Source organism: Sciurus carolinensis, chromosome 1 (genome assembly GCF_902686445.1).
Source record: "Sciurus carolinensis chromosome 1, mSciCar1.2, whole genome shotgun sequence".
Lineage (NCBI taxonomy): Eukaryota > Metazoa > Chordata > Mammalia > Rodentia > Sciuridae > Sciurus > Sciurus carolinensis.
The window spans coordinates 194,869,867-194,895,465 of NC_062213.1; the positions used below are offsets into that span (position 1 = coordinate 194,869,867).

The 25,599-nt window shown below is 53.5% G+C and overlaps 1 protein-coding gene and 1 pseudogene across 3 annotated transcripts; one reads left to right on the forward strand and one right to left on the reverse strand.

Moving 5' to 3' along the window:
- Window positions 1-1,191: 1,191 nt before the first annotated feature.
- Window positions 1,192-25,599, reverse strand: Cda (cytidine deaminase). Of its 3 annotated transcripts, XM_047529409.1 has the most exons (5): window positions 25,365-25,594; window positions 11,021-11,132; window positions 6,241-6,298; window positions 1,926-2,085; window positions 1,192-1,585 (listed from the first exon to the last, which is right to left on the reverse strand). In XM_047529409.1, exons 1-4 carry the CDS (start codon window positions 25,516-25,518, stop codon window positions 1,969-1,971), a joined length of 441 nt encoding a protein of 146 aa, XP_047385365.1. In that variant the 5' UTR covers window positions 25,519-25,594; the 3' UTR covers window positions 1,192-1,585; window positions 1,926-1,968. The 3 variants fall into 3 exon arrangements, with proteins under 3 accessions (XP_047385365.1, XP_047385348.1, XP_047385355.1); XM_047529392.1 differs by lacking the exon at window positions 1,926-2,085 and having other exon boundaries at window positions 25,365-25,599; XM_047529399.1 differs by lacking the exons at window positions 1,926-2,085; window positions 6,241-6,298 and having other exon boundaries at window positions 25,365-25,599.
- On the forward strand, window positions 4,536-5,356 carry LOC124967287 (cofilin-2-like; annotated as a pseudogene).

The following is a 25,599-nucleotide window of genomic DNA, read 5'->3' on the forward strand; positions in this document are numbered from 1 at the left end:
TCAACTTTTTGAAAAAGAGAAAAGGTTTATTTTTTTTATTTTTAATTTTTGGCACTGGGGATTGAACTTGGGGGTGCTTAACCACTGAGCCACATCCCCAGGCCTTTTTTGTGTTTTATTTAGAGATAGGGTCTCACTGAGTTGCTTAGCACCTGGATAAATTGCTGAGGCTGGCTTTGAACTCGTGGTTCTCCTGCCTCAGCCTCCTGAGCAGCTGGGATTACCAAGCCTGGCTAGGAAAGGATTGTTTCGACTCACAGTTTCAGAGGTTCAGACCATGGTCCCTTGGCCTTGTTGCCTTGGCAGGAGATCATGGTGGAACAGGCCTGTTTACTTCATGGCCACAAGGAAGCAAAGAGACAGACAGGAGGCAGGAGGGCTGGGGTACCGAGAGTCCCTCCGGGGCACGACCCCAGTGGCCTAACTCCCTCACGCCCACCTCGTACCGGCTCAGCCATCTCCCAGGAGCACTCTGGGGTCAACCCTTCAACACATGGGCCTTTGGGTGACATTCCAAATACAAATTATAGCATCCAATTACTTCTCTTTCTTGACAAAAGGAACCTGAGTTCTATTTTTATCCCACCCACTGAACTGGCCCCAGGGTCAGCTCTTCCTGGAAGACACCTGGAGCTGTCACCAGCACCCCCTCCAGAGGGCCAGCCTTGACTCCCTCCCTGTTCAGTCCTGGCCTGTGTGTGTGTGTGTGTGTGTGTGTGTGTGAACCAAGGCACCACTGAAGTGGACAGTGCCCCCACCCTCCAGGACACGCACGCCCCGAGGTGCCCACCCACACCTGGTACCACAGGGCCACGGTGTGTATTTCTACACGTTGGACCTGTGTTCGCTTCTCTTTTCCTGTCAGACTGTGCTCAAGGGCAGAGACAGTTTTTTATACATTTCCTTCTCTGCATTATTTAGCATATTTGATATTTAAAAACCCTCATAAACAAACACATCAGCTGTTGGGAAATGGAAAAAAAAAGGCTCGGAATCTGACTGACCTGTTCAAATTCCGTGTGAGGCACTGGGTTCAATTCTCAGCACCACGTAAAAATAAACAAATCAATAAAGATTTTGTGTCTACCTACAATTTAAAAAAAAAAAAAAGAAAGAAAGAAAGAAATGGTGTACTAACCGGCTTTCCGTCACTATAACAAACACCCGAGGTAGTCATCTCATAGAGACAAAAGGTTTATTTTGGCTCCCAGTTTGGGATAATTTAGCACATGATCAGCTCGTCCCCTCGCTTTGGGCCTGTGGCAAAGCAGCACGTCATGGCAGGGAGGGTGTGGGGAGCAAAAGCCACTGACCTCATGGCAGGAAAGCAAAAGGGAGAAAGAGACCTGGTCCCCCAGGGCCCTTCGAGGTCACGCACCAGTGACATGAAGGCATCCACCAGGCCCCACCTCTGCAGAGCACAGACTGGGGACCAAGCCTTCCACACGTGGGTCTCTGGGGGACAGCCGGGCGCAAAGGGCAGCAGACGGGAGAGGGCGCGGTGCCAGGTGCCAGGTGCCTGCTTCCTCCCCGGCAGCCTTCCCGGGTCCTTCCGAAAGGACAGATCACGTGGGCCTCCGGAGAGCTGCAGAGACAGAAAGAGGGACACATCTTTGCAAATCGGGACGTGCGGATGTTCGTGTGAGCAGAGTGGCCGGAAGAGACCAGAACCTCAGGCGGGGGCGGCCGTCCAGATGTGGAACCTTATAGAGGCCTGGGAAGGAACTCGGGGCACGGCCGCTCTGAGCCCGGGTGCGCGGGGCTGCGAGGGAGAGGCCCGCCCCTCAGTGGAAGGCCAGGGCGCTTGAGTGGAATTTGGAAAAGTGCTCCTGCTGGCCCTGCACGGCTGGGGCCCGCCTGGCAGGCATCCCCGGGCCGGCAGGAGCACCCTGAAGACGTTTCCTGGGTGGTTGTCCCCTAAGCACCTGTGGGAACCCAGGCCCTCCTGGCCCGGGGGTGTTCCGGCCTTCAGTGGATCTTCTGCAGGTCCTCAGGCCCAAAGGAAGCAGGCAGCAGCTCCTGGACGGTCCTGACCATGTACGTACCATCCGGCTTGGTCATGTACACGGCCCAGTCAGTGCCAAACTGGAAGAGAGGCAGAGCCAGCGTGAGCGAGGCCATGTGGCCGAGGACTGGGTGGGACCCGGGTTTCTGTCTGGCTCTACCACCTACCGTCTGATGTTCCTTTGGGTACCTTAGTTTCCCCACCAGTAAAATGGGAATGGCAAAAACTGTACTCGGCTCAAAGAGTTTGAGGCACAAGAGCCCGGGCCCGACGTGGGTGGGCCAGATTTGCTCCTTTGGGGATCACCCAGGGCTTTGTGAAAATGACATCTAACCTCCAGACACGACTCCCTTCTGCTGTGACGAAAGGTGGCTAAGGCCTGCTTCCCTCACGGTCTGTCCTGTCTTCGTTGGGAGAGGACACATGGCTGCTTCATAACGCTGTGCGGCACTTGTGTTAGCATCTACTCTTGGAGGTAGCTGCTGTGAGGCCCATTTTACAGATGAGGAAACTGAGGCTTACCGGGGTACACTGAGCTAAGACGCCCCATCTTTCTCCTGCACCGTGAGGAACAGCACTTGCTTGCTGTGTGACAACTCTTCGGGGCTCCGTGTCTTGATCCATGAGACAGTTTTAGAGATGGGAGAATGTGCTAGGCAGGTCGGTAGGTGGGAGGTAAGTCAGTGATGGAGCTGGAGTCAACAGACCCAGGCTCTCCCTGGCCAGGCGTGGTGAGATTTACAGACAGTTCAGGGAAAGGCACATAGTAGGTGCTCAGTTAAAGGCAGTCCTCCTGCTGGGCCGTGCTGGCTGCCAGGGACCACTCAGGTTTGCAGCCTCCTGTTCTTCCACGCTTCTGTCTGAATCACCAGGTTATTACCAGACGCCATCAATCTTCTGGCTTTTGCAGAATTACTGTTATAAGGGAGGAGATTTCTCTGCCTGGCAGGCTTTGCCTGAGGGCGTGGACAAGAGCGGAGGCTGCGGATCTGAGTGCCAGGTCCCCTGCCCCAGGCCTCATCCTTTGTTTGCAGTTGGCCTTCAGTTCTGCCTGTCCCTCCTTCCTGCTCTCGCGTGCCAGCGCCCAGTCTGTTTGGAGAAAACAGCCGAGAGCAACGGGGCCGAGCTGGGGCTTTGGGAGCCAGCGACTGGCGCCCCTGGTGGCTTCCTCAGGTGACCTTAGCCACTGCCACTGAGCTGGGTGGCTGTGTCTGTAAGGGTGGCATTTTCGTCTGGATTTGTGAAATGCCTTCTGCAAACTCTGCTGGGCCCACTGTGCTGGCGAGGAGCAGAGGGTGGAGGCCTTTACAGCCTCCAGAGGCCCTGAAGCCCAAGGTGCAGACGCACACAGACGGTCCCCTCACCCAGCACACTCGGAAAGAGGCGCCCTCGAGGAACCAGTTTCCCCACTCGAAGCCCCAGTACGGTCCTTCATGGATCTGCCCGGGCTACAGAAGCGTGGAGACAGAGGGGCAGCGGGGCCGGGAGGCCGTGGGGCAGACGGAGCTGGCCGCAGACGCCAGCCCATCACGGCTGGGCGCTCTGCTTCTCCGACCCTTCTCAGAGGACCCATCTGGAAACCGGGATGATGGCACCTGCTTCCCTGCTGGGCTTGCGGGGGGACCAAACAAGCTGCAGCGTTCAGAGCTCAAGGGCCCAGTGTGGGACACTCCAAGCTGGTGGCTTTCATCTTCTGGGATTCCGAAGGACACATGATCTTTGAAAATCCACAAGGCCACTGACGTTCCCCACCCGCAATGTTCATATCAACATCAAAAACTCCCACCTGGCCCAGATGAAGAGCCCGCGGTCTAAGCCACCCTCTTGTTTTCAGAGTTGACGGAATCACAGGCCTTCCCAGTGGCTTTTGTAACACATGCGTCACAGCCTAGATGTTCCTTCTTGAAAACGTCCATGGCTTCCCTTCATTCTCTTCTTTTTTCAACTTTTTAAAAAACGTGGCAACATATACATAACATAAAATTTGCCTTTTGAACTATTGTTAAGTGGACGACTCAGTTCCTGCTATTCCTGGAATAACATATGTCCTCCGTCTGGTGTGATCTGGCCCCTGCCCACACCCCTGACTCCACATCCCATTGTCCCTTTGGTTCCTGCTCTGTATCAAACTCACTGAGCACCTGGGTGTGAACTTGTTGGTCCCTTAGCTGGAAAATTCTAGACCTTTCCCACATCATTTCTCATGATGTGGATTTCTGCTTAAATGCCATCCCCAAAGAGAGGGCTTCCTGGCCATCTGGGGCTTGGGTTCTAGACAACCCCCTGTCCAAGGTCAGGCAGGAAGTATTACAGGTTCTGCAGGCCACACTGTCCTCTCGAAGGGACAGTGGCAGAAGATGATACATGGGTGATGGGCAGAGCTGGTTCCAATAAAACTTTATTTATAAAAACAAGCCGCAGGCATTCGCAGCCTCTTGCCTGCCCTCCCGCCTGCCCCTCCTCCTCCTCCTCCTCCTCCTCCCAGATCCACAGAGCCGGAGCCGCTGCCGCAGTCACAGCCGCGGGCACTATGGCATCTGGAGTTACAGTGAATGATGAAGTCATCAAAGTTTTTAATGATATGAAAGTAAGGAAATCTTCTACACAAGAGGAGATCAAAAAAAAAAAAAAAAGAAAGCAGTTCTCTTCTGTTTAAGTGATGACAAAAGACAAATAATTGTAGAGGAAGCAAAGCAGATCTTGGTGGGTGACATTGGTGATACTGTAGAGGACCCCTACACATCTTTTGTGAAGTTGCTACCTCTGAATGATTGCCGATATGCTTTGTACGATGCCACATACGAAACAAAAGAGTCTAAGAAAGAAAACCTAGTATTTATATTCTGGGCTCCTGAAAGTGCACCCTTAAAAAGCAAGATGATTTATGCTAGCTCTAAAGATGCCATTAAAAAGAAATTTACAGGTATTAAACACGAGTGGCAAGTAAATGGCTTGGATGATATTAAGGACCGGTCAACACTTGGAGAGAAATTGGGAGGCAATGTAGTAGTTTCACTTGAAGGAAAACCGTTATAATGTGACCATCAAGTGCCATCTGGATCTTAAGGGGGTTTCATTTCTCCAGCTCAGTCCATTGGAATAGCATTAGGTGTTTTTTTGTTTTTGTTTTTTCCCTTTCCACTGGGCCCTTCCAACACAGTGAATGAAGGAGATATCATTCATTTAAGCAGCCTGTCAGTGATTGCCATTAGACTCTAATATGGTTACTTTTATGTAGAACCCAAGGAATGCCTTCCTATCTTATTTTAGCCAAAACAACTGGTTATATGCCTCCCTTGCAGCAAGCCCTAAAATGAATGTGATTGTCAATGCGAATAGTCTAGAATACTGCAAAGGGGAAGCAGATTGAATGCCTTGAAAGTATTATCCACTGGTCAGATGATGAACTTTTTTCAGTATTATTTATAGTTGCACTTGATTGTAGTTCTGTGAGGCGCTGGAACATTCATACACCTCACCTGCCTTGGCAAGCCTTCTTTTGTGACATGGCAGCACGAATATAACACTATGCATTAAAAGCACTTTTTTAAAATGAGTTTAATCCCCCAAAAGGAATGCCCATTGTTTCATTAACTCATCAATTCATCCTAGTACCTCAGTGTTCATTCCTATTACCTGCATATCTTCTTAAAAGAAATAGCTGTTATTAACACCTTTCCATTGAGTGTACACTACTGAATACATGTAGGTGTTTTATGTTTACCATGTGAGTCTTCCAACACTAAAGATATTTTGAATATCAGTCATGATGGCAATTTCTGTATAAAAGAGCCTTAAATGGAACATTGTTTTGAGATCAAACTCCCCACCCTCACAAAAATGGCCACGTTGCAATAAAAATTGTGGCATGTTAAAAAAAAAAAAAAAAAAAAAACAGCCGCAGGCTAGCTGTGGCCCACAGGCTGGAAGCTGCAGACTGTGATCTGGAGCGTCCCTTGCCGCTTTCTTAATTGCCGCCTGTTTATTGTCTGCCTCCGGCACCAGGCCGCGAGCTCTCAGGAGCAGGACCCGACTTGTCTTGACCCCAGCACTGGCGCAGTGCCTGGTCCCAACCACACCCAGTCCCTAAGTGTTTGCTGGAAGAGGACCCACTGCCAGTGACTCATGCAGGTTCGGGAAGCCTCTGGAGTCGGCCAACAGCACCCGGCAGCTTGGTGTGGCCCTGCAGCCTGGGCGGCCCAGAGGCCCAGAGGCCCAGGAACCGGGGCTCTTACCTCTCTCATGACTTGCCTGCAGGCACCACATGGCGAGATGAAGTCATCTTGCAAGTTACTGGGGAAACAGAGATTGGAACTCAGATCAGTGTGTCCCAAGGCATCAGGACAGTTGCTGAGATTCAGGTGCTGAGTTCCTGTCCCATGCCGGGTCGGGTGGGACCCGCCAGGCAGCTCCTAATTCAGACACGGTGATGTCCCAGAGGCTGGGAGGCGACTTTTCTGTGTCGCAGGCAGCTTCCGTCACTTCCGCAGGGCGAACCAGGGGCAGGGACGGGTCTCTTCAGGCATTCAGCAAGTGTTCAGTGAACACCGAGTGCCCCACTCTCTGGGGAACAGGGGTTGAGGAGAATTTGTCTCTGGAATTCAAAAGATGGCTCAGCCCAGCAGGTGGCAGAAAAATGGATTTTTGTCTTTTTTTTTGTGTGTGGTGCTGGGGCTTGAACCCAGGGCCTTGTGCATGTGAGGCACACACTTTACCAACTGAGCTCTATCCTCAGCCCCTGGATATTGTTTTAAACAAAATGCAGTTAGAACACAGAGTAAGAGGGAGACAAGCCCTTGCCACCAGAGTGAAAGTGAATATTTTATAGAGGAGGTGGCATTTGACCCTCCTTGGAGGAACGATGGAGTTCATACATCACCAGTTAGTGAGCAACTACTACCCCAGGTGTTTGACATACATAATTTCATCAATTTTCGGAGCAACCTGGGTGTCAGAATGGTCATTGTACAGGAAACAGGATCAGAGAGACGAAGTAACAGAGATGCTGTCCTGAAACCTGGGATTTTTCTATGTTGTAGGCAAAGAAAATTAAAAAAGTGTGTGCAAAGGCCCTGAGGCATGAAAGAACAAGATGCAAGAGCCTCAAACAGTAAAAACAGGCTCCTCGCATCTGAGAAAGGCTGGAGAAGAGGTGCTTGGCGCCAGGGGCCGCCTGTGAGGATACAAGCTCCTTCAGCCAACCCTCCAGTTCTGAGCAGGACAAAGGACACCCCAGGGTTCAACACGAGACCCTCAATGCCTGCTGGAGTCCCAGACATTAAGCCAGCAGCCATCAACATTCTCGCCCTTCTGGATCCCCGGCTTTAAGATCCACCTGGAAGAACAAAGTATTTAAACTTTGATTTTCTGCTCCTCCGTTTGCTACCTGTGTGCGCCTTGGAGTCATTTTAACCTGTCCTCATTTCTCGGCCTATAAAACACAGGTAATGAAGTCATCTACTCTGCAGGAACGCGCAGATGAGGTAAGGTGTCTGTGAGGCTTGTAGACTTCGGGTTGTACACCTGTCGTAATTGCCGGGACTGACACCTTGCTGTATAATCTGTCACGGTTTCTAGGTGACTTTCTATAACTCATCTTACATGCTAGCAATAATGGTTTAACGTGTGCAAGAACATGCAACGCATCCTGCAAAGCACTCTGTATGCATGGCCTCATTTCAGACCAATATTTAGTGAGCACCTACTATGTGCCAGGCACTGTCATTGGTGCTGGGGGCATAGCGTAGCAGTGAATGAAACAGACAAGATTCACGGTGCTCAGGAGTCTACAGACTGGGCAGCGGAGCCAGACTACCCACCAACCAAGTCCTGATAACCACCTGCTCCGTGGAAAGGTGGGACTCTCTCTGAGCACACTTCCAGTTTCAGAGGAAAAGTCCACGGGAACAGAAAAGGGTGAGGACCCCTGCCCAGCAGGCCCCTGAGCCGAGCTGACCCTTGCGATGGTCAGGTGACGGCTATTGTGCCGTGGGCCTCTCTCATGAGCCTTTAAGGCTGGACTGTGTTACGTCTTGCCTCATTCCCCCATGTTGATCAAGAACCTGCTCTAAGCCAGGCTGTCAAGAAAAAGGATCAACAAAGACAGTAGGAAAGTCCCTTCCTTCACGGAGCAGGAGAATGAATCTGAACGTGGATGATGTAACAAAGCAAACTGTGGGCAGTGCCGTGGAGACAAACTCCAGGTGAAATTCAGCCTCCCTCCCATGACCTGTAAGACCTTATGTGATCTGGCCCCTGCTGAGCTTGCTACTTCCTTTCTGTCTGTAGCATGCTCTGTCAACTACCCAATGAGCAGCTCCTTGAACACAGGGACCTGTATCAGGGCATTCAAGGGGAGCGATCCTGTATTCTAGGGGAAAGTTAGATTTGACCCAGTCAGGGCTCAACCATTGAAAGTCACAAGACGGTACAACTGCAGCACAGTTCTGAGCATAACAAAGGCTCACGCTTACACGGTACCCCTGGGCCAGGCACCATGCCAGGGGTCTCAATCATTTACTCCCCAATAGCCCGGCAAGAGGTGAGGGTCCCGCGAGTACTCTCATACCTATGGGTTAGAGGTCATGAAAGGTGAGGCCACCTGCCCACAGTCACAGAGCTGGGACTGAAACCCAGAATCTGTTCACTCTGCCTTTGCTGACCTTGCAACCTGCAGCAGTAATCATGATAACTTCAAAACCATAGTTTAAAATTGTGACATTCTCTACTCCAGGAACTCATTTCAGGAGACCCTGGGACAGCCTGATGGATAGATGTTACTCTTCCCATTTCACCGATCAAAAGCCAGGCTCAAGCCGGGCGCGGTGGTGTGCATGCCTGTAATCCCAGCAGCTCAGGAGGCTGAGGCAGGAGGATTGAGAGTTCAGAGTCAGCCTCAGCAATGGTGAGGCGCTAAGCAACTCAGTGAGACTCTGTCTCTAAATAAAATACAAAATAGGGCTGGGTTGTGGCTCAGTGGCCAAGTGTCCCTGAGTTCAATCTGGGGAACCCCCCAAAAAAAAGTCAGGCTCAGAGACCATGGCACCTTGCCCACGGTCCACGGAGGAGCAGGATTTGAACCAGGCCTTGCTGACCCTGGAACCTGAGCGTTAACTTTGCTCCACATTCCGGCTCCATCTGGACATTTCTTCTGCACCTCCCTCTTCTCCTCGCTCCTCCCTCCTCCCTGCCCTGCCTTCTGCTGGGTGTTGAGTTCTCTGTGCTGGTGGCGACCTTGGTCACACACTGAAGTCATGCCTGTCAGACTGGACAGTCGGGAAACCTGTTGACCCTGATGACTGCAGCCGGGACCCTGGCAGGGCCAGCTTATTTCTGCTGTCCAAGTGGCAAAGTCCGCCCTGACTCAGTGGCCACATGCGCCTCTCCGGGTCCGTCCTCAGAGATCTCAGAGCAACTCAGAGAGTTCGGCCTTGTCCAGTGTTAGCGAGAGGCTGGCATTTCCCACCCCTCCTCTAAGTCCTTGCTCCCAATTTGTCCAACCAGTAGTGCAGTAATGACACATTCCTGGTTGGGGACGCAGGCACAGGCTGACTAACTGGAGTAGGACGACTGGGTGGCTCAGAAAGGCAGGTGATGTGTAAATAAGGACATTTGCTAACCGTTGCTGGATACCCAGTCATGTTTAAAAGGAGATAATGACCAAGAGAAAAGACTGTCACCTGGGAAATTCTAAGGGCCAGGCTACTGCCCCATGACCGTTTTGTTGACTTTGGTCCCCTTTCCCCGGAATACCATTATTTTTTGGATCAGCTTTGAAATTGAGTTATTTCTCCCCTCTTCCCCCCCCCCCCCCATTAAGTGCTCATTTGCACAAAATGTTCCCAGCACAGCCTCATTAATTCTCCTGAAGCTGGAGCCAGGACGGACCTCGGTCCTGGGGAAGGCTCCCAGAAGCCGGGGCCTCCCTCCCTAAGTGTCCGTTGGCTCCAGTCACCCAGAAACAAGCCTGGAGTAAGCCGGGCCACCTCCGGCCAGCCCCTGAGCTCAGGGTCTTAGAAAAGCCACCTGGGCCTGTGCTCATGGCGCCCGGGCTCACTGGCCTCGCTCTGGGCGGCTGCCTGTCGGCCAGGGAGAGGCTCCATCCCCGGGAGGACCACCTGGCCCATAGTGTGCGGCCAGGACACCAAATACCCCCAAAGACCAAAGCCTGTGGGCCGCGGAGCCTCTTTCTGGCGGGCTAGGCTTCCTCGTGTCATCGACTGGCTAATGACCATATCCTGGGATATGCGCGAGTCTCCCCAAAGCACTGGCCGCCAGTCGGTAAGTCAGCAGGGTCCAAATCAGTAAACGAGGTCGTTCGGAGGTGAATCCTGCAGCCAGAGTATTTGGGTCCAGGGCCAGCACAAACTCAGCCTTGAGGGTAGGTGCCCGGGAACAAGGACATCTGTGTCTGGGGCCCAGAGACTTGGCTGGGTTCTCCCACAGCCAGAGCCTGGGCTGGAGCCGGTGAGCTTGAACCACGGGCAGTGTCCACCTGACTGCCGCCCACCAGCTGGTCGCAGATCCAGCTTCCGGCGCCTGGAAGTGAGCCTGGCTCATGGCGGGGTTGGCAGCAGCCGACCTCCTGGCTCAGCAGGGCACAGTGGGATGGCACTGGAGTGACACTCTGGGACTTGGGTTTTGTCCCAGCTCTGCCACCAACTCCCAGGAAAGTTGCTTGACTTCTCTGGGCCTCAGTTTTTTTTTTTCCAGCTGTAAAAGGGATTCTGAACCAGGTGACCTTCAGGTCCCCCCGGGTTTGGGTTTCTGTGCTGCCTTCCTGCTGTACTTGGTGTCGCTGGGGGGACACCTGCCCTGGCATTAGAGGTGCCTGCCTGCCGGCCCTCTGGGCGCCCGAGGGCAGGGCCCGCTTCTTATTTATCTCCTACCCCCAGACAGCAGGTCCTGAACCTGTGCCCGGCACACAGGAGCGCAGACGAGGGGACGAACGCGTGACAGGTGCGCGGGGCTGCTGAAGGGCAAAGGCGCCTCGCTGCGCGTGCCCCTCCTGCTCACCTGGAGATGGCGATGGCCTTGAAATCCTTGTGTCCCTCGGAGATGGCCTTCTGGATGGCAGTCCGCTCAGCACAGATGCCCAGTGTGTAGGAGGCGTTTTCCACGTTGCACCCTGAGGAGAGAGGACGGCCTGATGGTCTGCCCCGCAGCTGTGCTACGAGCCTGGCCCATTCCAGGACAGGCAGGGACCGGCTGTTCCCACGGGGTGGGAGAAGGACAGGGCAGTGGCCTTCCCAAGAATGCTCACTGCTTTCATGTCCCCAGGGCCTCCATCCTGGCCAAAGCCTGGGGGCCGCGGGGGCAGGGGCAGGGTGGGCTAAGCAGCCTCACCAGCCCTGCAGAGGTCAAGGTCGAGGGAGGGGTTGGGGCTGAAGAAGGCGAGCTGAGAGCTGGGAGAGTGTGGCCCAGTGTGGCACTTGCCTAGTGTGCGTGAAGCCGTGGGTTTAATTCCCTGTGCAAAAGCAAAGCAAATAAATGAAAACTAAATAAAAGTTGAGCTGGGCGCGGTAGTGCACACCTGTAATCCCAGCAGCTCGAGAGGCTGAGGCAGGAGGATCGCGAGTTCAAAGCCAGCCTCAGCAAAAGCAAGGTGCTAAGCAAATTAGTGAGACCAAGTCTCTAAATAAAATATAAAATGATACTGGGGGTGTAGATCAGTGGTCAAGTGTCCCTGAGTTCGATCCCCTATACCCCCCAAAATAAATAAATGAATAAGTCAACAGACCCCCAGGCCCAGATCTGAGAGTCAGAAGCCATGAGGTTCGCGCCTGCAGTGGTCTGAATGTTTGTGTCCCCCATATTCGTACACTGAATCCTAATCCCCAAGTGATGGTCTGAGGAGGTGGGGCCTTTGTGGAGGCGACCAGGTCGTGAGGACCTAATGAGGGGACTGATCTCCACAGAGGAAATGAGGGCCTTAACCAGAGGCCCAGGGAGCGGCCTGCCCCTTCCGCCATGCGAGGTCACAGGAGAGGGTGGCCTGTGAGAAAGGGACCTGCTCCAGATACTGCCGCCAGCGCCTCGTGGACTTCCTGACCTCCCGAACCTTGAGAAACACGGTTCTGCTGTTCACAAGCCATTGAGTCTGAGGTCTCGCCGTAGCTGCCCAAACGAAGGGAGGCCCTGATGGAAGCTTGGGGCTGGTTACCTGCTGCCCGAGTCCAGCCAGGCTTCCGTGTAAATCCTGTTGCAAAACCACCATGAAAACCAAGAAACCGACTGACCAACAGAAAACTCCCAAGCTTCACAGAAGGTGGCCATGACTGCACCAGCCAGCAGGCTCTGCTGGGGCCTCCCAGGGGGTGAGTTGGGAAGGTGGCCGGACACTCTCAGTGACAGAGTCCTTCCCAGTGCCCCTCTCAGGGGAGCTCCTGGGGGACAGTGAGCCAGGGATGCTCCCTGGAGACAAAATATCGGCATAGCCAGGTCTGCTGACTAAGCAGCTCCCCATTTTAAGGGAGTCGAGACCATGAAGAAATGGCCCTGGGAGCCGGACTGGCTCCTGACCATCGGGACGTAATGTCTGGTCCACGTCATCTTTGTAGTTCGCCTTCCTCCCGGAGGCAGAGGTATTAATTACTCCCCAGTCTCCATTTCCTACTCTTCCTCTAAGTGATAGAAGAGACCCTCATCCCAATATGGCTGAAGACATGGCGGAGGCTCAGCTAGATACTGCCTTTCCCAGACCCCCTGGTGGCACAGTATGGCCCTGTGGTGAATGAATTTTGGCCAATAGGGTGTGGCCCAAAGTGACACAGGAAACTCGTGGGTCCCATTTTCTTAAGTAGATTGCTGACTTCCTATTTCCTTTCTTTTCCTTTTCCATAAGCTGGAAGGTGGGGGTGGATGGGATGGGACAGCTTTGACCAAGAGGTGTAGGTCGTAGGAAAGGACAAGCAACAAGAGAGAAGGGACCTGGGACCCTGGGTGACCCTCAGAGCAGAGGTGCCTGTTTGCTCTGGTCAACTACCTACGCTGAATTGTTATGTCAGAAAAAAAAACAGAATTCTATCATATTCAAGTCACTGTAATTTGGGACCTTTTCGTTACAGCAGTATAGCCAATACCTAATGAATCAAGAAAGTGAGATACAACTTCATAAAACCATCCAGAGCTGGGCTTGGTGACACACACCTGTAAGTCCAGTGGCTTGGGAGGCTGAGGCAGGAGGATCTCGGGTTTGAGATCAACCTCAGCAACTTACTAAGGCCCTAGGGACTTAACAAGACCTGTCTCAAAATACAAAGGAAAAAGGGCTGGGGATGTGGCTCATCCATTACGTGCTCCGGGTTCAATCCCTGGTTAAAAAAAAAAAAAAAATCTGAAATAGGTGGCATTGCTCTAATGGTTGGGTGAGATCAGTGAGAGACACAGACAGGCAAGGTGGCAGGCTGGAGGCCCGTGTTAGTTGGTGGCAGAGTATTTGGTAAAGTCCCATCCTGCCATAACCGGAAGGGCAGACTGTGTAACCCACCTTCACTATTCCTCTACCCGGCAACGAGAAGGCGCCCTGTGGCCAAGATCTGTCACCTTCCCACCCAGACTATTGTTCAGGTGCCTCAACAGCCACCACGGATGTGAGGCAACAGGGTGGGCAGGCCCGGAGGCCAGTACTTGGAAACCGAGAGCTGGCCCGCTCAGGAACCACATCCTGAAGGGCACGGTGGGTGTGGAACGCCTGCGTAGGAGGAAGAAAAGCCAGCAGGAGGGATCTTTTTGATAGAATTTGTTAGAATTTGAATAGCCTAAGAAGTCACAAGTCAGGTCCACAAAAGTCTATGACTGTTCAACCCCTAAGGGAACCCCTGAACCCCAAAGCACCACGTGTGCGCAGAGAACTGGGTGCCCCCAAGAAGGCCAGTCTCTCCAACACGCACGCCTAGGAAAAGCTCCCAGAGGGCTGAGCTGGGGTCTCAGAAGACAGTGGACAAGGGCCACCCCAGGGCAGATAGGGAAGGGTTTGAGTAATCCAGGGCAGGAGGGCTCACACAGCGGTTTCCATAACCATCATGACAGGGCACCCCTGCGGGTTCCCTGTTCTTCCCTTTGCTAATGAGAGATCTGCTGCTGCCACCAGTCCTGCCACCTGCTACCCTCCCCTCTTCCAATTCCAGTCTTCACTGGGATTTTACAGTATTCTGCTCTTCCTTTATTTACGAAATTTGGACACTGGTTAGTTATCTCATGTGTTCTGTTCCTCTATTATATTTTGGTACCAGGAATTGAATCTAGGGGTTCTAAACCACTGGCCAAATCCCCAGTCCTTTTCTATTTTGAGACAGGATCTCGTTAAGTTGCTGAGTGCCTCACTAAATTGCTGAGGCTGGCTTTGAACTCTCCTTCCTCCTGCCTCAGCCTCCCAAGCTCCTGGGATTACAGGTGTGCACCGCCGCGCCTGGCTGTCCCTGCCTTATTCACACTGTTAGGAGTGGTTGCATTTATCATTTAGCTTTAAGTTCTCAGGATCACATGGATTCATGTCCAGATCTGGTGGATGTCACTGGACACCGCTTGCCTCAGTGCTGGGTTCCATAGCTGCAAGGCCCCTGGTGGGGTAAGGGCACATGCACAGCTGGGCACGGATGGCTGTGGGTGTTAGTGGGGACCCTCTGGAATTCTACTTGGGAGAAGAGGGTGGAGGTGAGCATTGAGTTTGATAACTCAGCACCTCTTTCCTCTCTTTTTGGAGCCTCACCTCATTCCCAGCCTATAATTCAAATGGAAGCTGATATTTTTCTCACATGGCCTAAGGATGAGTCCCTGACCCAAACTGGTCAATCAGAGTTCTCTGGGTGGGTCTTCCGTTCCTCTCTGACACCCAGTGTGGGCTTCCACGTGTCCGTCCACCGTGGGTGAGATCAGCGCTAGACATGAAACGCACAGAGGAATGAGAGAGAAGAGAGAGACGGGGAGGGAGAGAGAGGCTGGCCTGAGGCAGCGCCCGTGAGGCCTCGCTATAGTCCAGCTCCTCCCGCGGTGGAGTTACGTGCACCCAGGGACTGAGGGGCTGCCTTTGCTAACGGCGGAGACTGTCCATTTAGGCCTGCAGATGCCCTTTGGTAAAGGAAGGCAGGAGAGAGCCCAGCATCTCTGCCTCTGGATCTGTCTCTTTTGTTAGGTCTGCACATAGGCAAGCTGGGGTGCTCATCTAAAAAACAGTACTGTGAGGTCATCTGCCCTAAATTCACCTAGCCTACTTTGTCTCCCTGGAAGACGCAGGCAAGGTTTGCAGCATCTGGTTTCAGACCCCTGAAGCCGTGCCTAGAAACCCCCAGGCGTCACCCCCTTCTAGGATCACAAGGGCCAAGTGGATCAGGAGCCGCTTCACAGAACCAGAGCCGAGGGAATGGTCAGCCAGAGCGCAGTTTGACCAGGACTGCTCAATGACACAGGCCTCCCCGCTGCTCCCCCACCCCGGGGCCTCCAGCTTTGAGCTTGGGCTCCTGTCAGCACCCTGAAGACAGGGCGGAGATGTGGCTTCGCGCCTCTGCCCAACGTGGTCACGTCAGCTAAAGTCTCCCTTTCTGCCTTTCACCATTAACCTTTGCTTGTTTTCTGGGGGCAAGTGGTCATTCCTGGTAAGCTGGGACTTCAGGAGTCAGGCCTCAGGCAGAGGATGCTGGTAACATTCTCTTTGTGTCTACAATAGTTCATGCACATTTCTATCCTTTGCAAGTCAATCAATCGAGTGGGGAGATAAGACAAGGAGCCATCAGGAGGCTGCCATCCTGAAAGCAGGGGTTAACAGGTATCGATGCCCACACTGGCTAAGCTTTCAGTCATTCATATTGAAATGTGAGTTATGAGCCGGGGGCGGTGGCGCGCACCTGTAATCCCACTCACTCAGGAGGCTGAGGCAGGAGGATCTCAAGTTTGAGGGCAGCCTCAGCAGTTTAGCAAGATCCTGTCTCAAAATAAAAAAGGAAGAGGTGAGGATGTGGCTCAGTGGTAGAGTGCCCTGGGGGTTCAATCCCCAGCACCCAAAGTGAGTTCTATGCCTGAGATAACTGGCCCCTTATTACTCAACCTCTTCTGGGTCAATGGGAGTTGACTGAAGAAGTGAATGTGTCCCTCTTGCTCCCCAGCGGGGGTCCTGATCCCCATCACTCTTGCCTGCCCGTACCTGCCCCCTCCCACCTTTGCTGACCCCTGTTACGTAGGAGGCAGGGCTCGGACAGGGACAGGATGGGAAAGGCGGAAGGGAGGTAACCGCCCTCCTGACCCTGTCTGCAGCCCCTCCGTGAGGGGAACCTGGGCCATCTTGTGGTTACAGGAAGAAAGCTAGATGACCACAGGGGAAATTCAAGCTCCTAAAGAGGAAGTCCCCGATCTTGGGCCAGCATAATAGCCCGAGGGACTGACCTAAAGCTAACCTGTTGCTAGTTAACATAATGTTGATGTTGGGGTTGGCCCCCTCTGTGCATTTTCTGGTGGAAAACAAAACTTACCTGTGCAGGGTAGAAAAGAAATTATGTAGGACTCAGCTGTCAATCAAGGTGTCAATCAACCCCAAATCCACCCAGGGGAAAAGGAGCTAGCACAACCCAATAAAACCAAGCTCCAGGGTGTAGGCAGGGCCTTGAGCTAACTTCCTAGCTTGTTTCACTTTGCTTTCCGGGAGTGAACTTCTGTTTTCAATAAACCTCTGCTTTGCCTGCCAAAGTCTTCAATTATTTCTTTGGGACACAGAGAACCCCAGGACCTGGGACCCCTGCTGGCATGCTGGTAACACGTGCTCTTGGTTTCTGCCTCTCCCAGGTTAGTCCTGCTGGCCTTCCCCTTGGTCAGCAACCCTGGCCAACCCCGGCCTGTCTCTGATTCAGGCCTGACACTTTTCCCATTAGACATGATTCACATCGATCTGGGGATTCCCTGATGTGTCATGAAAGCAAATTGCTACACTTGGAGAAGACCCAGCCTCTTAGGACACATGCGTGTGTCGGTGGAAGTTCAGAAAGGTGACATTTAGAGAAATCTTCCTTATCATGTGCAAAACATCTCCATGGTTAGGGAGAGAGCGGTCGCCTCTGCTGGGAGCACATTCCTGCACCCGTGACTAGGAACAACCCTGAGGTTCTGTCGGGTCCTGGGACCCTTTGTTCTACTGGCTCTGAGAATTTGGGGGAGGGACTGAAACTCCTCGAGGATCAATTGTCCTCCTTTGCAAAATGATAATGACAGGTATTGAGTCCCAGTGGAACTGTCCATGCTGAAGTTTCATGTCACCGAATTGAAATTAATTGTTATCAGACTTCCCAAGAAGTCAGGAGAGAGAAACCATAGATTTTCCAAACAGGTCAGTTTCAACAGACACGATCACAAAGTTAATGTTCCTTACACACACACACACACACAAAAGGTGACATGGGGTTAACCAGTCAGCTGTTTTGCTAGTGTTCTCTATCCCTGTCCCTGCCCGCTATAGTTCCAATGTTGAGTGTCCCCTAAAGGTCCATGTGATGAAGGCTTGGTCCTCAGGGTGGCGCTGTTGGGAAGTGCTGTGGACCTTCAGCAGGTGAGGTCCTGAGGTCACTGGGGGCATGCACTGGAAGGGGATTGTGGGAACTTGGTCTTTCTCTTTCATGCTGCTTCCTGGCTCATCAAGGGAGGTGGTTTATACTGCTACATGCTCGGGCCATGGTGTGCTGCCCTTGCCAGAGGCCAAAAGCATGGGACCACTCGATCCTTCAGAACTGTGAACCAAAATAAACCTTTTGACTTTATAAGTTAATTGCCTCCAGTGTTTTGTGGGAGTGACACAAAGCTGACCAACAAACCACCTTACAAGGAAAGTAACTTTGAAATCCAATTTTTGTCTTTTGTTTCTGCTTTCTTCAGCTTTTCTCTGCCTATAAAACCAACCACCTCTGCTCTGCATATCAGAAAACTTATTCTATTTTATGAAACGGAGTTTTGCCTAATTCTAGAATTGAAAATAAAATCAACAGACACTTCACAGAAGATCTACAAGCAATCAACAAACATATGAAAAATGTTCACCATCTTTAGTAATAAGAGAAATGCAAATCAAAACTACACTAAGATTCCATCTCACCCCAATTAGAATGGTGATTATCAAGAATACAAGCAACAATAGGTGTTGGAGAGGATGTGGGGAAACAGGTACACTCATACATTGCTGGTGGGGCTGCAAATTAGTGCAGCCACTCTGGAAAGCAGTGTGGAGATTCCTTAGAAAACTTAGAATGGAACCACCATTTGACCCAGCTATCCCACTCCTCGGCCTATACCCAAAGGACTTAAAATCAGCATACTACAGAGATACAGCCACATCAACGTTCATAGCTGCTAAATTCACAATAGCCTGACCGTGGAACCAACCTAGATGCCCTTCAATTGATGAATGGATAAAGAAACTGTGGTATATATATATGATGGAATATTACTCAGCTATAAAGAACAATAAAATTATGGTATTTGCAGGCAAATGGATGAAATTGGAGAATATCATGTTAAGTGAGATAAGCCAATCTCAAAAATCCAAAAGACGAATTATCTCACTGATAAGCGGATAACACATAATGGGGGGTGGGGGGGCAAGAATGGAGGAAGGAGGGACTGTATAGAGGGAAAAGAGGGGTGGGAGGGGTGGGGGGAAGGAAAAAATAACAGAATGAATCGAACCTCATTATCCTATGTGAACGTATGATTACGCAAATGGTATGCTGTTACTCCATGTACAAACAGAAACAACATGTATCCCATTTGTTTACAATAAAAATAAATTAAAAAGAAAAGAAAATCCACTAAGATCTTTAAACTAAACTGTTGCGATTTTGCCTTTTGATACCCTATAGGCACAAAGCCCCCCCAGTCAAGTATTTGCTCCAATGTCACCTCCTCAGAGAAGCCTCCTGGTCTCCCTGTCTGAAGCTGCATCCTCTCCACCTCCTCCAACCCTCTGTAGTCATTTATCGTATTTTAATTTTCTTCTCAGCACTTACCACTTTTCGGAATTAAATGTCCCTATTACCTCCTTTCCCCCATTATAACGTGAACTTCCTGAGGGTGGAGACTCTTGGGGCTCTTGGTCACTGTCATGGACTGAGTGTGTCCCCCTCAAATTCATACGTCAAAGCCTTGACCTTCAGTGGGATGGCATGAGGGGCTGAGGCCTGTTTAGATGAGGTCATGAGGATGGAGCCTCCATCATGGGATTATAAGAAGAGAATCCCATTTTATAATAAGGTGTCTCGATAAGAAGAAGAGGCATGAGCTTTCTCCTTGTGCCTTGTGAGGACAGTAAGAAGGTGGCAGAGGTCGGAAGAAGGCCTTACCCAGGAGGGAGTCTAGTGGCACCTTGATCTCCAGAACCATTTGAAATAGCTACCTGTTGCCTAAGCCACCTGGTCTCTGGTATTTTGTTATGGCCACCTGAGCTGACCAAGATGGTGGCCTGTTATAGAAAGAGAGCAATTTCCTCTGTCAGTGCTGGATCCCTGTGACGCAGAGTAAGAACTGCACTTGGGGCCTCCAGCAAGTTCAAGTGCAACCTGCCAGTCTTGTTCAAGACAAAAGAAGAGAACAGGAAAAGCAGGGGTGTGGAGGAAGGCCACAGACTGTAATCCTGAGCTCAGAAAGCAGGCTATCGGGAAGGGCTGGGGAGGGACCCTGGCCAAGTTCTGTTGTTCCATTGTGTGCATGTACGAATACCTAACAATCCGTCAGGCTGTTATGTACAACGCTAATGCACCCATAAAAAAAGTGGGAAAGAAGCAAAAAGGAAAGCAGCTCTCATATCCAGGCAAGCTGGCTCTTTCCTGCAGCCTTGCTCATTCCGAGACACACATGAGGGAGACAAGGACAATGCCAAGCTGGAATTGATAATTACAGGATGGGACCAAATAACCCCCCGGGTGAGACTGCGGCTATTCCTCATTACATTGTTCCTGGGCACGTGTCTGCCACACACTGTGAGGGACGTGAGGCCTGCACTGTCAATCAACCCTTTCACCAGCGGGGTCGGGCAGATGCCCTTACAGCCCTCCTCACAGAGGGTAAGAGCTGAGGTTGGTGGCGGGAAGCCAGGACGCCCAGGCTGGCCTGTGAGAGCCCAAGGACAGCACTTCTCTCCCTGGAATTTCAGTCCATCTGTTTTCCAGCTGCTTTGGTGATTCAGGGGGTCTGGGTGGAATGATGTCATAGCACCCACAAGGAAAGAGACTCTCAATGGTGAGGCTTGAACCCAGGCCCCAGAGAAGAGAGCAGAGCTGGAGGGCCTGGTGCCCACTCTTCTCTAAGAGATATTACTGCAGCTGGAGTAGGCAGATCTCCCACCCAGCAAGTGGGCATCCGAATCTTCTGGAGGGCTTCTTAAAGCAGGTTTTGAAGTCCTACCCTGGAGTTTCTGATTTGACAGGCCTGGGCTGGAGCCAGGAGTTCACATTTCTAACATGGAGCTGCCGAGCTGAGGGTCTGGGACCACATTTGAGAATCCCTGGACTAGAGGAATATCATGCCTGGGTGCTTGAAGAAATCCTAGCTCTCTGCATCCTAACCTCTGCCCACTGCAAATGGTCACTTCACATGTGAACGATAGTCTAACTACACGACAGAGTCAAGGGATTTTAGTAGAGCTCATCTCTCCATGAGCCACTTCTGAGTGACCGTAGAGAGAACTAAGTGATGTTTGGGGGGACAGAGGGCAACAGGGGTGTGGTGGGGGCTGAGAGGAGAGGAAGCAGGCTAGAGACAACCAGATGGGCGGGGTGCAGGGGGCGGAGCCCTGCGGAGGAGCGAACCCAGGCAGAGAAAGGGGAACCCCGGGAAGGAAGGGAAGGGGCTGGTCTGGGGGAGAGTGGCTGAAGACAGACTGAAGGGTGGACCAAGCAAGCTGGATCGGCCTTGCAGGACATCCTTAAGTGTCTTAAGGGGCTGCTTCCTTCCACAGTTCATCACAGTTGGTCCAGTAAAGTGGCTTTTCCTCTAAATGGCAGATGGACAGGAGAGGAGGGGGAAAGCAGGAGGGAGAGCACGTCCCAGGGTCAGGAGCGGAAGAAGCGAAACTCCCCCAGCCCTTGGGTGGCAGCAGGCACAACCAAGAGACCCTGTGTTGGGACACTGGCCTAGGACCCCTTCCGGTGCTGCGGTGGGTTTGAAGTGGGGACACCGGGCAGCAGCCGGGGGTCAGCGGCGGTGCGCCAGGTCATGCTCCGCCCACAGACGCAGGCTGAGCCTCCGCCACGGGGCGAGGCGGCACTGACCCCATTCATCCTCGCTGTCCTAAGCCCCTCAGTGTCTTCACTTCCCGTTCCTTCAGCTGCCCTTTCTTCACCAGCAAGTTCCTCCCCTCGCTCACCCGCAAGCAACTGGGGAATGTCGCCAGCCATGGAATGTCAGCAGCCGGCAGTCCATGATGCGGAGGCAGTTATTGGAGGTATTCATTACCATCCCGGGTGGCCCATCTGTGACAGGCACGAGGTCTTGGCCAGGGCGGGAGTGACAGAGGGAAAAAGATGGTCATTAGCAGGTCGTGACGGAGAGGCTGTCTTTGCAGCCAGCCTTGCTTTGGAACTGGATGGGACCCCAGCCGCCCAGGAGCTCTGGGCAGGCTGGGCTTTCCTTGCTGGGGAGAGTCACAGAACGGGGCAGACCTGTCCTGCGATGAGCCCTTTCCGCCCTCCCACCCCTCAAAGCCTCCTCAGGATGCCAGGGCGGGCCCCCCAGGGTTACTCGAAACCCCTCTTCTCCAAGCCCCGCCTGATGGCTGCTGACGCTCCTGTTCACCTGACCCCCTGCCACCGGGTAAGGCGATGGGGGAATTCTGTGAACTGCCCTCGCCTTCTCTCTGCCCACTCCGCACACCCGCCCAGCAGCAGGGGACCACCCAAAGTGCATGGCGTTTGGAATCAGGTCAAACTGAGCTCGGTCACCCCGTGTATAAAACGTGGGTCCCCGGCCACCCGTTCTGTGCTACCAGACCCTTCCTCACCCAGGGGGGAGGGATATGTGAATCGGGAGGCCCAATCACACGACCCCATCAGGACAACCGCGACTGGCCCCGGGATGTGCCTGTGATTCCAGAGGGACCAGTCAGAGCCCTTCCCTGGAGTTTTTTCCATCAGGAGGTGGTGGGAAAGAGTTCTTCCCTGTCTGGCTGCGGCTGTAAGAATGGAAAGCGGCTGCAGCCTGCACGGGGAAGCCCACCTGCAGGGTGACATAAAGGAACTAGTGCCCACAGGACAGAGAAGGGCGTGGCGCCCTGAGCTGCGGGTCACCCTGCCCTGAGAGACGGGCTTCCCCGGTGCTTGTGAAACTCCGGGGTTTTAAGGGCCAGCCCCGTGACGGATGCCGTGCCCCTTCCTCCCTCCCTCACATGGTGGCCATGGGTTACAGGAGATCTCCCTGATCTCAGGCCATTGCAGGACTAATATTGCTGTTGGTCCCTGCCACCGTGTCCCCAGCACCTGTCCCCAGTTCTGCTTCAGTGTCCCACTTTGGGCAGTGCCTCTTCCTTCCCTGCTCAGCTGGCTGCAGATCCCAGTACCATATTCCTGTCCTTCATTTCTTTTTCTGGGGGGGACCTGAGGTTGAACTCAGGGGCACTCGACCCCTAGCCACACTCCCAGCACTATTTTGTATTTTGTATTTTGTGTGGAGACAGGGTCTCACTGAGTTGCTTAGTGCCTCCCTGTGGCTGAGGCCAGCTTTGAACTCTAGATCCTCCTGCCTCAGCCTCCCGAGTCGCTGGGATCACAGGTGTGTGACACCGTGTTCATTTCCTACACAGCCTGACTTGGCCCCGTCCATTAGTCCCTTGCAAAGTCTCTCAGATCTTTCCTCCCTCTTCCTCCCGCCTGCCATTCCTGGTCCGAGCCATCCATTCCTGTGTTCCACAAGCCTTCGCCGGGAACAGCTATGAGCCAGGTACCATGTGGACACTGGACAGGTCAGTGACCAAAGCCCACGTCATCCCTGACTCTGCTCCCTCTGCTCCAGCCCTCCTCCAGAACCTAGCAGCTGCATTGTCCTCAAACACCACTTTGATGTCACTCCTCTCCTTAGTGACAGTCCTTGGTTCCCTGTTTCCTTCCCATCAAGTCAGGCATAGCAGCTGGGAACAGCGCTGCGCTCAGCAATCCTGAGGCGGGTGTGAGGACGTCTGCTCTACAACGAGCCCAGACTCAGAAGGGTGAGGTCTCCCACCCGGGGCCACACGGCCGCACCAGGATTCACACTCGGGAGCCCTGACCCCAGCCAGAGCCTTGACCACACTCCCGAGCCTCCCTAAGCGGCAGGCCTCCCTGTGCCTCACTAGGGCACGCGCCAGCCCCTCGATCCCACACTCCTCCCACCACCTCCACGAAGATCCTGCCTGTTGGAGACCAGGGGCCTCCGTGGGGGAGGGGCTATGTCACTCCTGCTCCCTGAGGTAGTCCCAGCAGCTGGCATGTGGCCGGTACCGAGTCAGCTCAGCCAGTACCTGTTGATGATGCTCAACGTGGAAATGGCCAAGGCCCGGGCTTTACTCAACAGAGCTGGCAGGGGTCACCTACGCGTGATCTTTTCTGTAGGTGGAGGAAGGAAGGAGAAGGAAGGGAAGTGAGGGAGGGAGGGAGGAGAAGGAAGGAAATAGAGAGAACTGAACCAGAGAATTTCGACATACGACCCTGGCTTTGGAGGGCTGGCTGTGTTGCCTGTCCAGGCACCTGTTTGTCCAAGCAGGACACCAGTCCCAATGCTGGAAGACAGCCAGAGAGGCCCCCGGCCCAGGAAATGCTGTGGCCTGACACGCTGGACCCCATCCACCACCACTGGGCCCTGGACGTCTCTGCCTCCTCCCCTTGCTCAGCTCCAAGGCCAACCCCTTCATCCAGCCGGTCGGTCAGTCAGTCAACAACCTGGACCAGGCAGGTGTGTGCCACCGTAGGGGACCAATGGCACAAAGATCCCAGACACAGCTCCTGTCCTCTGCCACGCAAAGTCCGGGGGTGGGGGAACTATGTACACAGACAGTGATAAGGCCAGGCAGCAAGTGCCCCGGGAGGGTCACTATAGGTGCTGGGGACACACAGAGGCTTTCTGCACCATCTGAAGGGATGGGGAGGCCTCCAAAAGACTCCATGGCGGATTCCTTGTCCCCAACACTGTAAAGCTGCTGTCTGCTGAGCTGCCCACGGTGCTGGTTAATGTTCAACACTCATGGAAACACCAGGCCAGGCCCGAGCGTCAATGTGGCACTCCGAGATCCTTTGCCCCGACAGAGCAGCAGACTTTGGAGTCAGGAACTCTGGGTTCCAATTGCAGCTCTGCAATATTGGACCGTGTCCACTCTGAGCCTCAGTTTCCTCCTCTGCCTTGCAGGGCAGTAAGGGCTAATGGCTAGCGCTCATCGCCTTCCTGCCGCAAGCCAGCGCTGTCAAGGGTTCAGAGACATCTGAGAACCTGGGTGTCTCATGAAACCCCACAGAACCTCAACATCAGGAGACCCAAAGGGGCACCATGGATGCTGGCTATCACTTCCACACCATGTCCCCTGCTGTCCTGAGAGTGCCCCTAAGCTTAGTGAAAACAAGTTTGAAAATTTGTGTACAGAGGAGCTTTACTTATTTTTAATGATGCAGTTATTTGGTGCTGGGGAGGGAACCCAGGGCCTCGTGTACACCAGGCAAGTGCTCGGCCACTCAGCTGCACCCCAGCCTGGTGAGTTTTTCTCCAGCTAAAGGAAGGAGACCAGGAGCAGAGCAGTGAAGACTCAGGCTGCCTCCCGCCCACCTCCCGCGGCTGCTGGTCACCACCGGATCCCCAACTGCCGGCTTCTCTCCTTCAACGCCTGCTGCCAGGCCTGTCCCACCACTGATGATGCCCCCCCCCCCCAGCCATCCCACCCACCTCAAGTTCAGGGAGTGAGCAGGACTTTGGGGACCCCAACCCTGGGTTCTGCCACCAATGCCCCATGTGACCTTGGGAAAGTCTGGCCTCCTCTCTGGGCCTCAGGCTCTTCATCTGAAAATGGGCATAAGAGCTAGATGAGGGGGTCAAGCTGAGCACTCACTCCTATACCCCAGGGGAGCCCAAAAGATGCCTGCAAGGCATTGACCCCTCCTCCCAGCACCCCAGGACAGCAGATGGTCTTGACTTAGGGCCTCCCTGCTACCCTCCGGCCCCACCCCAGACCTCCAAGAGTTGAGAGCTGAGGGTTAAGTTTTCCAATCACGTTTACACGGTCCCACTACACGCGGGGGCAGGAGGCAGGGAGGGACTGGGAGGCCCAGCGAGGAGGCCCAGCGAGGAGGCCAGCGCTGTGTTCTCCCTCCACCCTGCGTATCCTCCCCTACCCCCGCCCAGGATGCCGGGAGGAGACCCTGGCGCCCGGCGACCTTACCCGAGAAGATCCTCCCGTCCCGGGTGAGCAGGGCGGCCCCTACCGGGAAGCGGCTGTAGGGACAGTAGGCGGACTTCTTGGCCTCTCGGGAGGACAGCAGCAGCCGTTGAACGTGCTCGGGCTCCAGGGCGCAGGAAGGACGCTCCTGGGCCATGTTGTCCCCTGTGGGTGCGCTGGTTGGAGCAGCAGGGCGGAGAGCGGGCTGCCAGCCTGCGCCGGGCAGCCAGAGGCTAGC

Bases quoted from the DNA above. Each gene is read 5' to 3' on its own strand.
- Cda (XM_047529392.1), bottom strand. From the start codon at position 25,518: ATGGCCCAGGAGCGTCCTTCCTGCGCCCTGGAGCCCGAGCACGTTCAA. The intron at 6,299-11,020 runs GTGAGCAGGAGG...CTGTTTCCCCAG, and splicing joins AAGGCCATCGCCATCTCCAG to TAACTTGCAAGATGACTTCA. The intron at 1,586-6,240 runs GTAAGAGCCCCG...CTGTCTCTGCAG, and splicing joins GCAGGCAAGTCATGAGAGAG to CTCTCCGGAGGCCCACGTGA.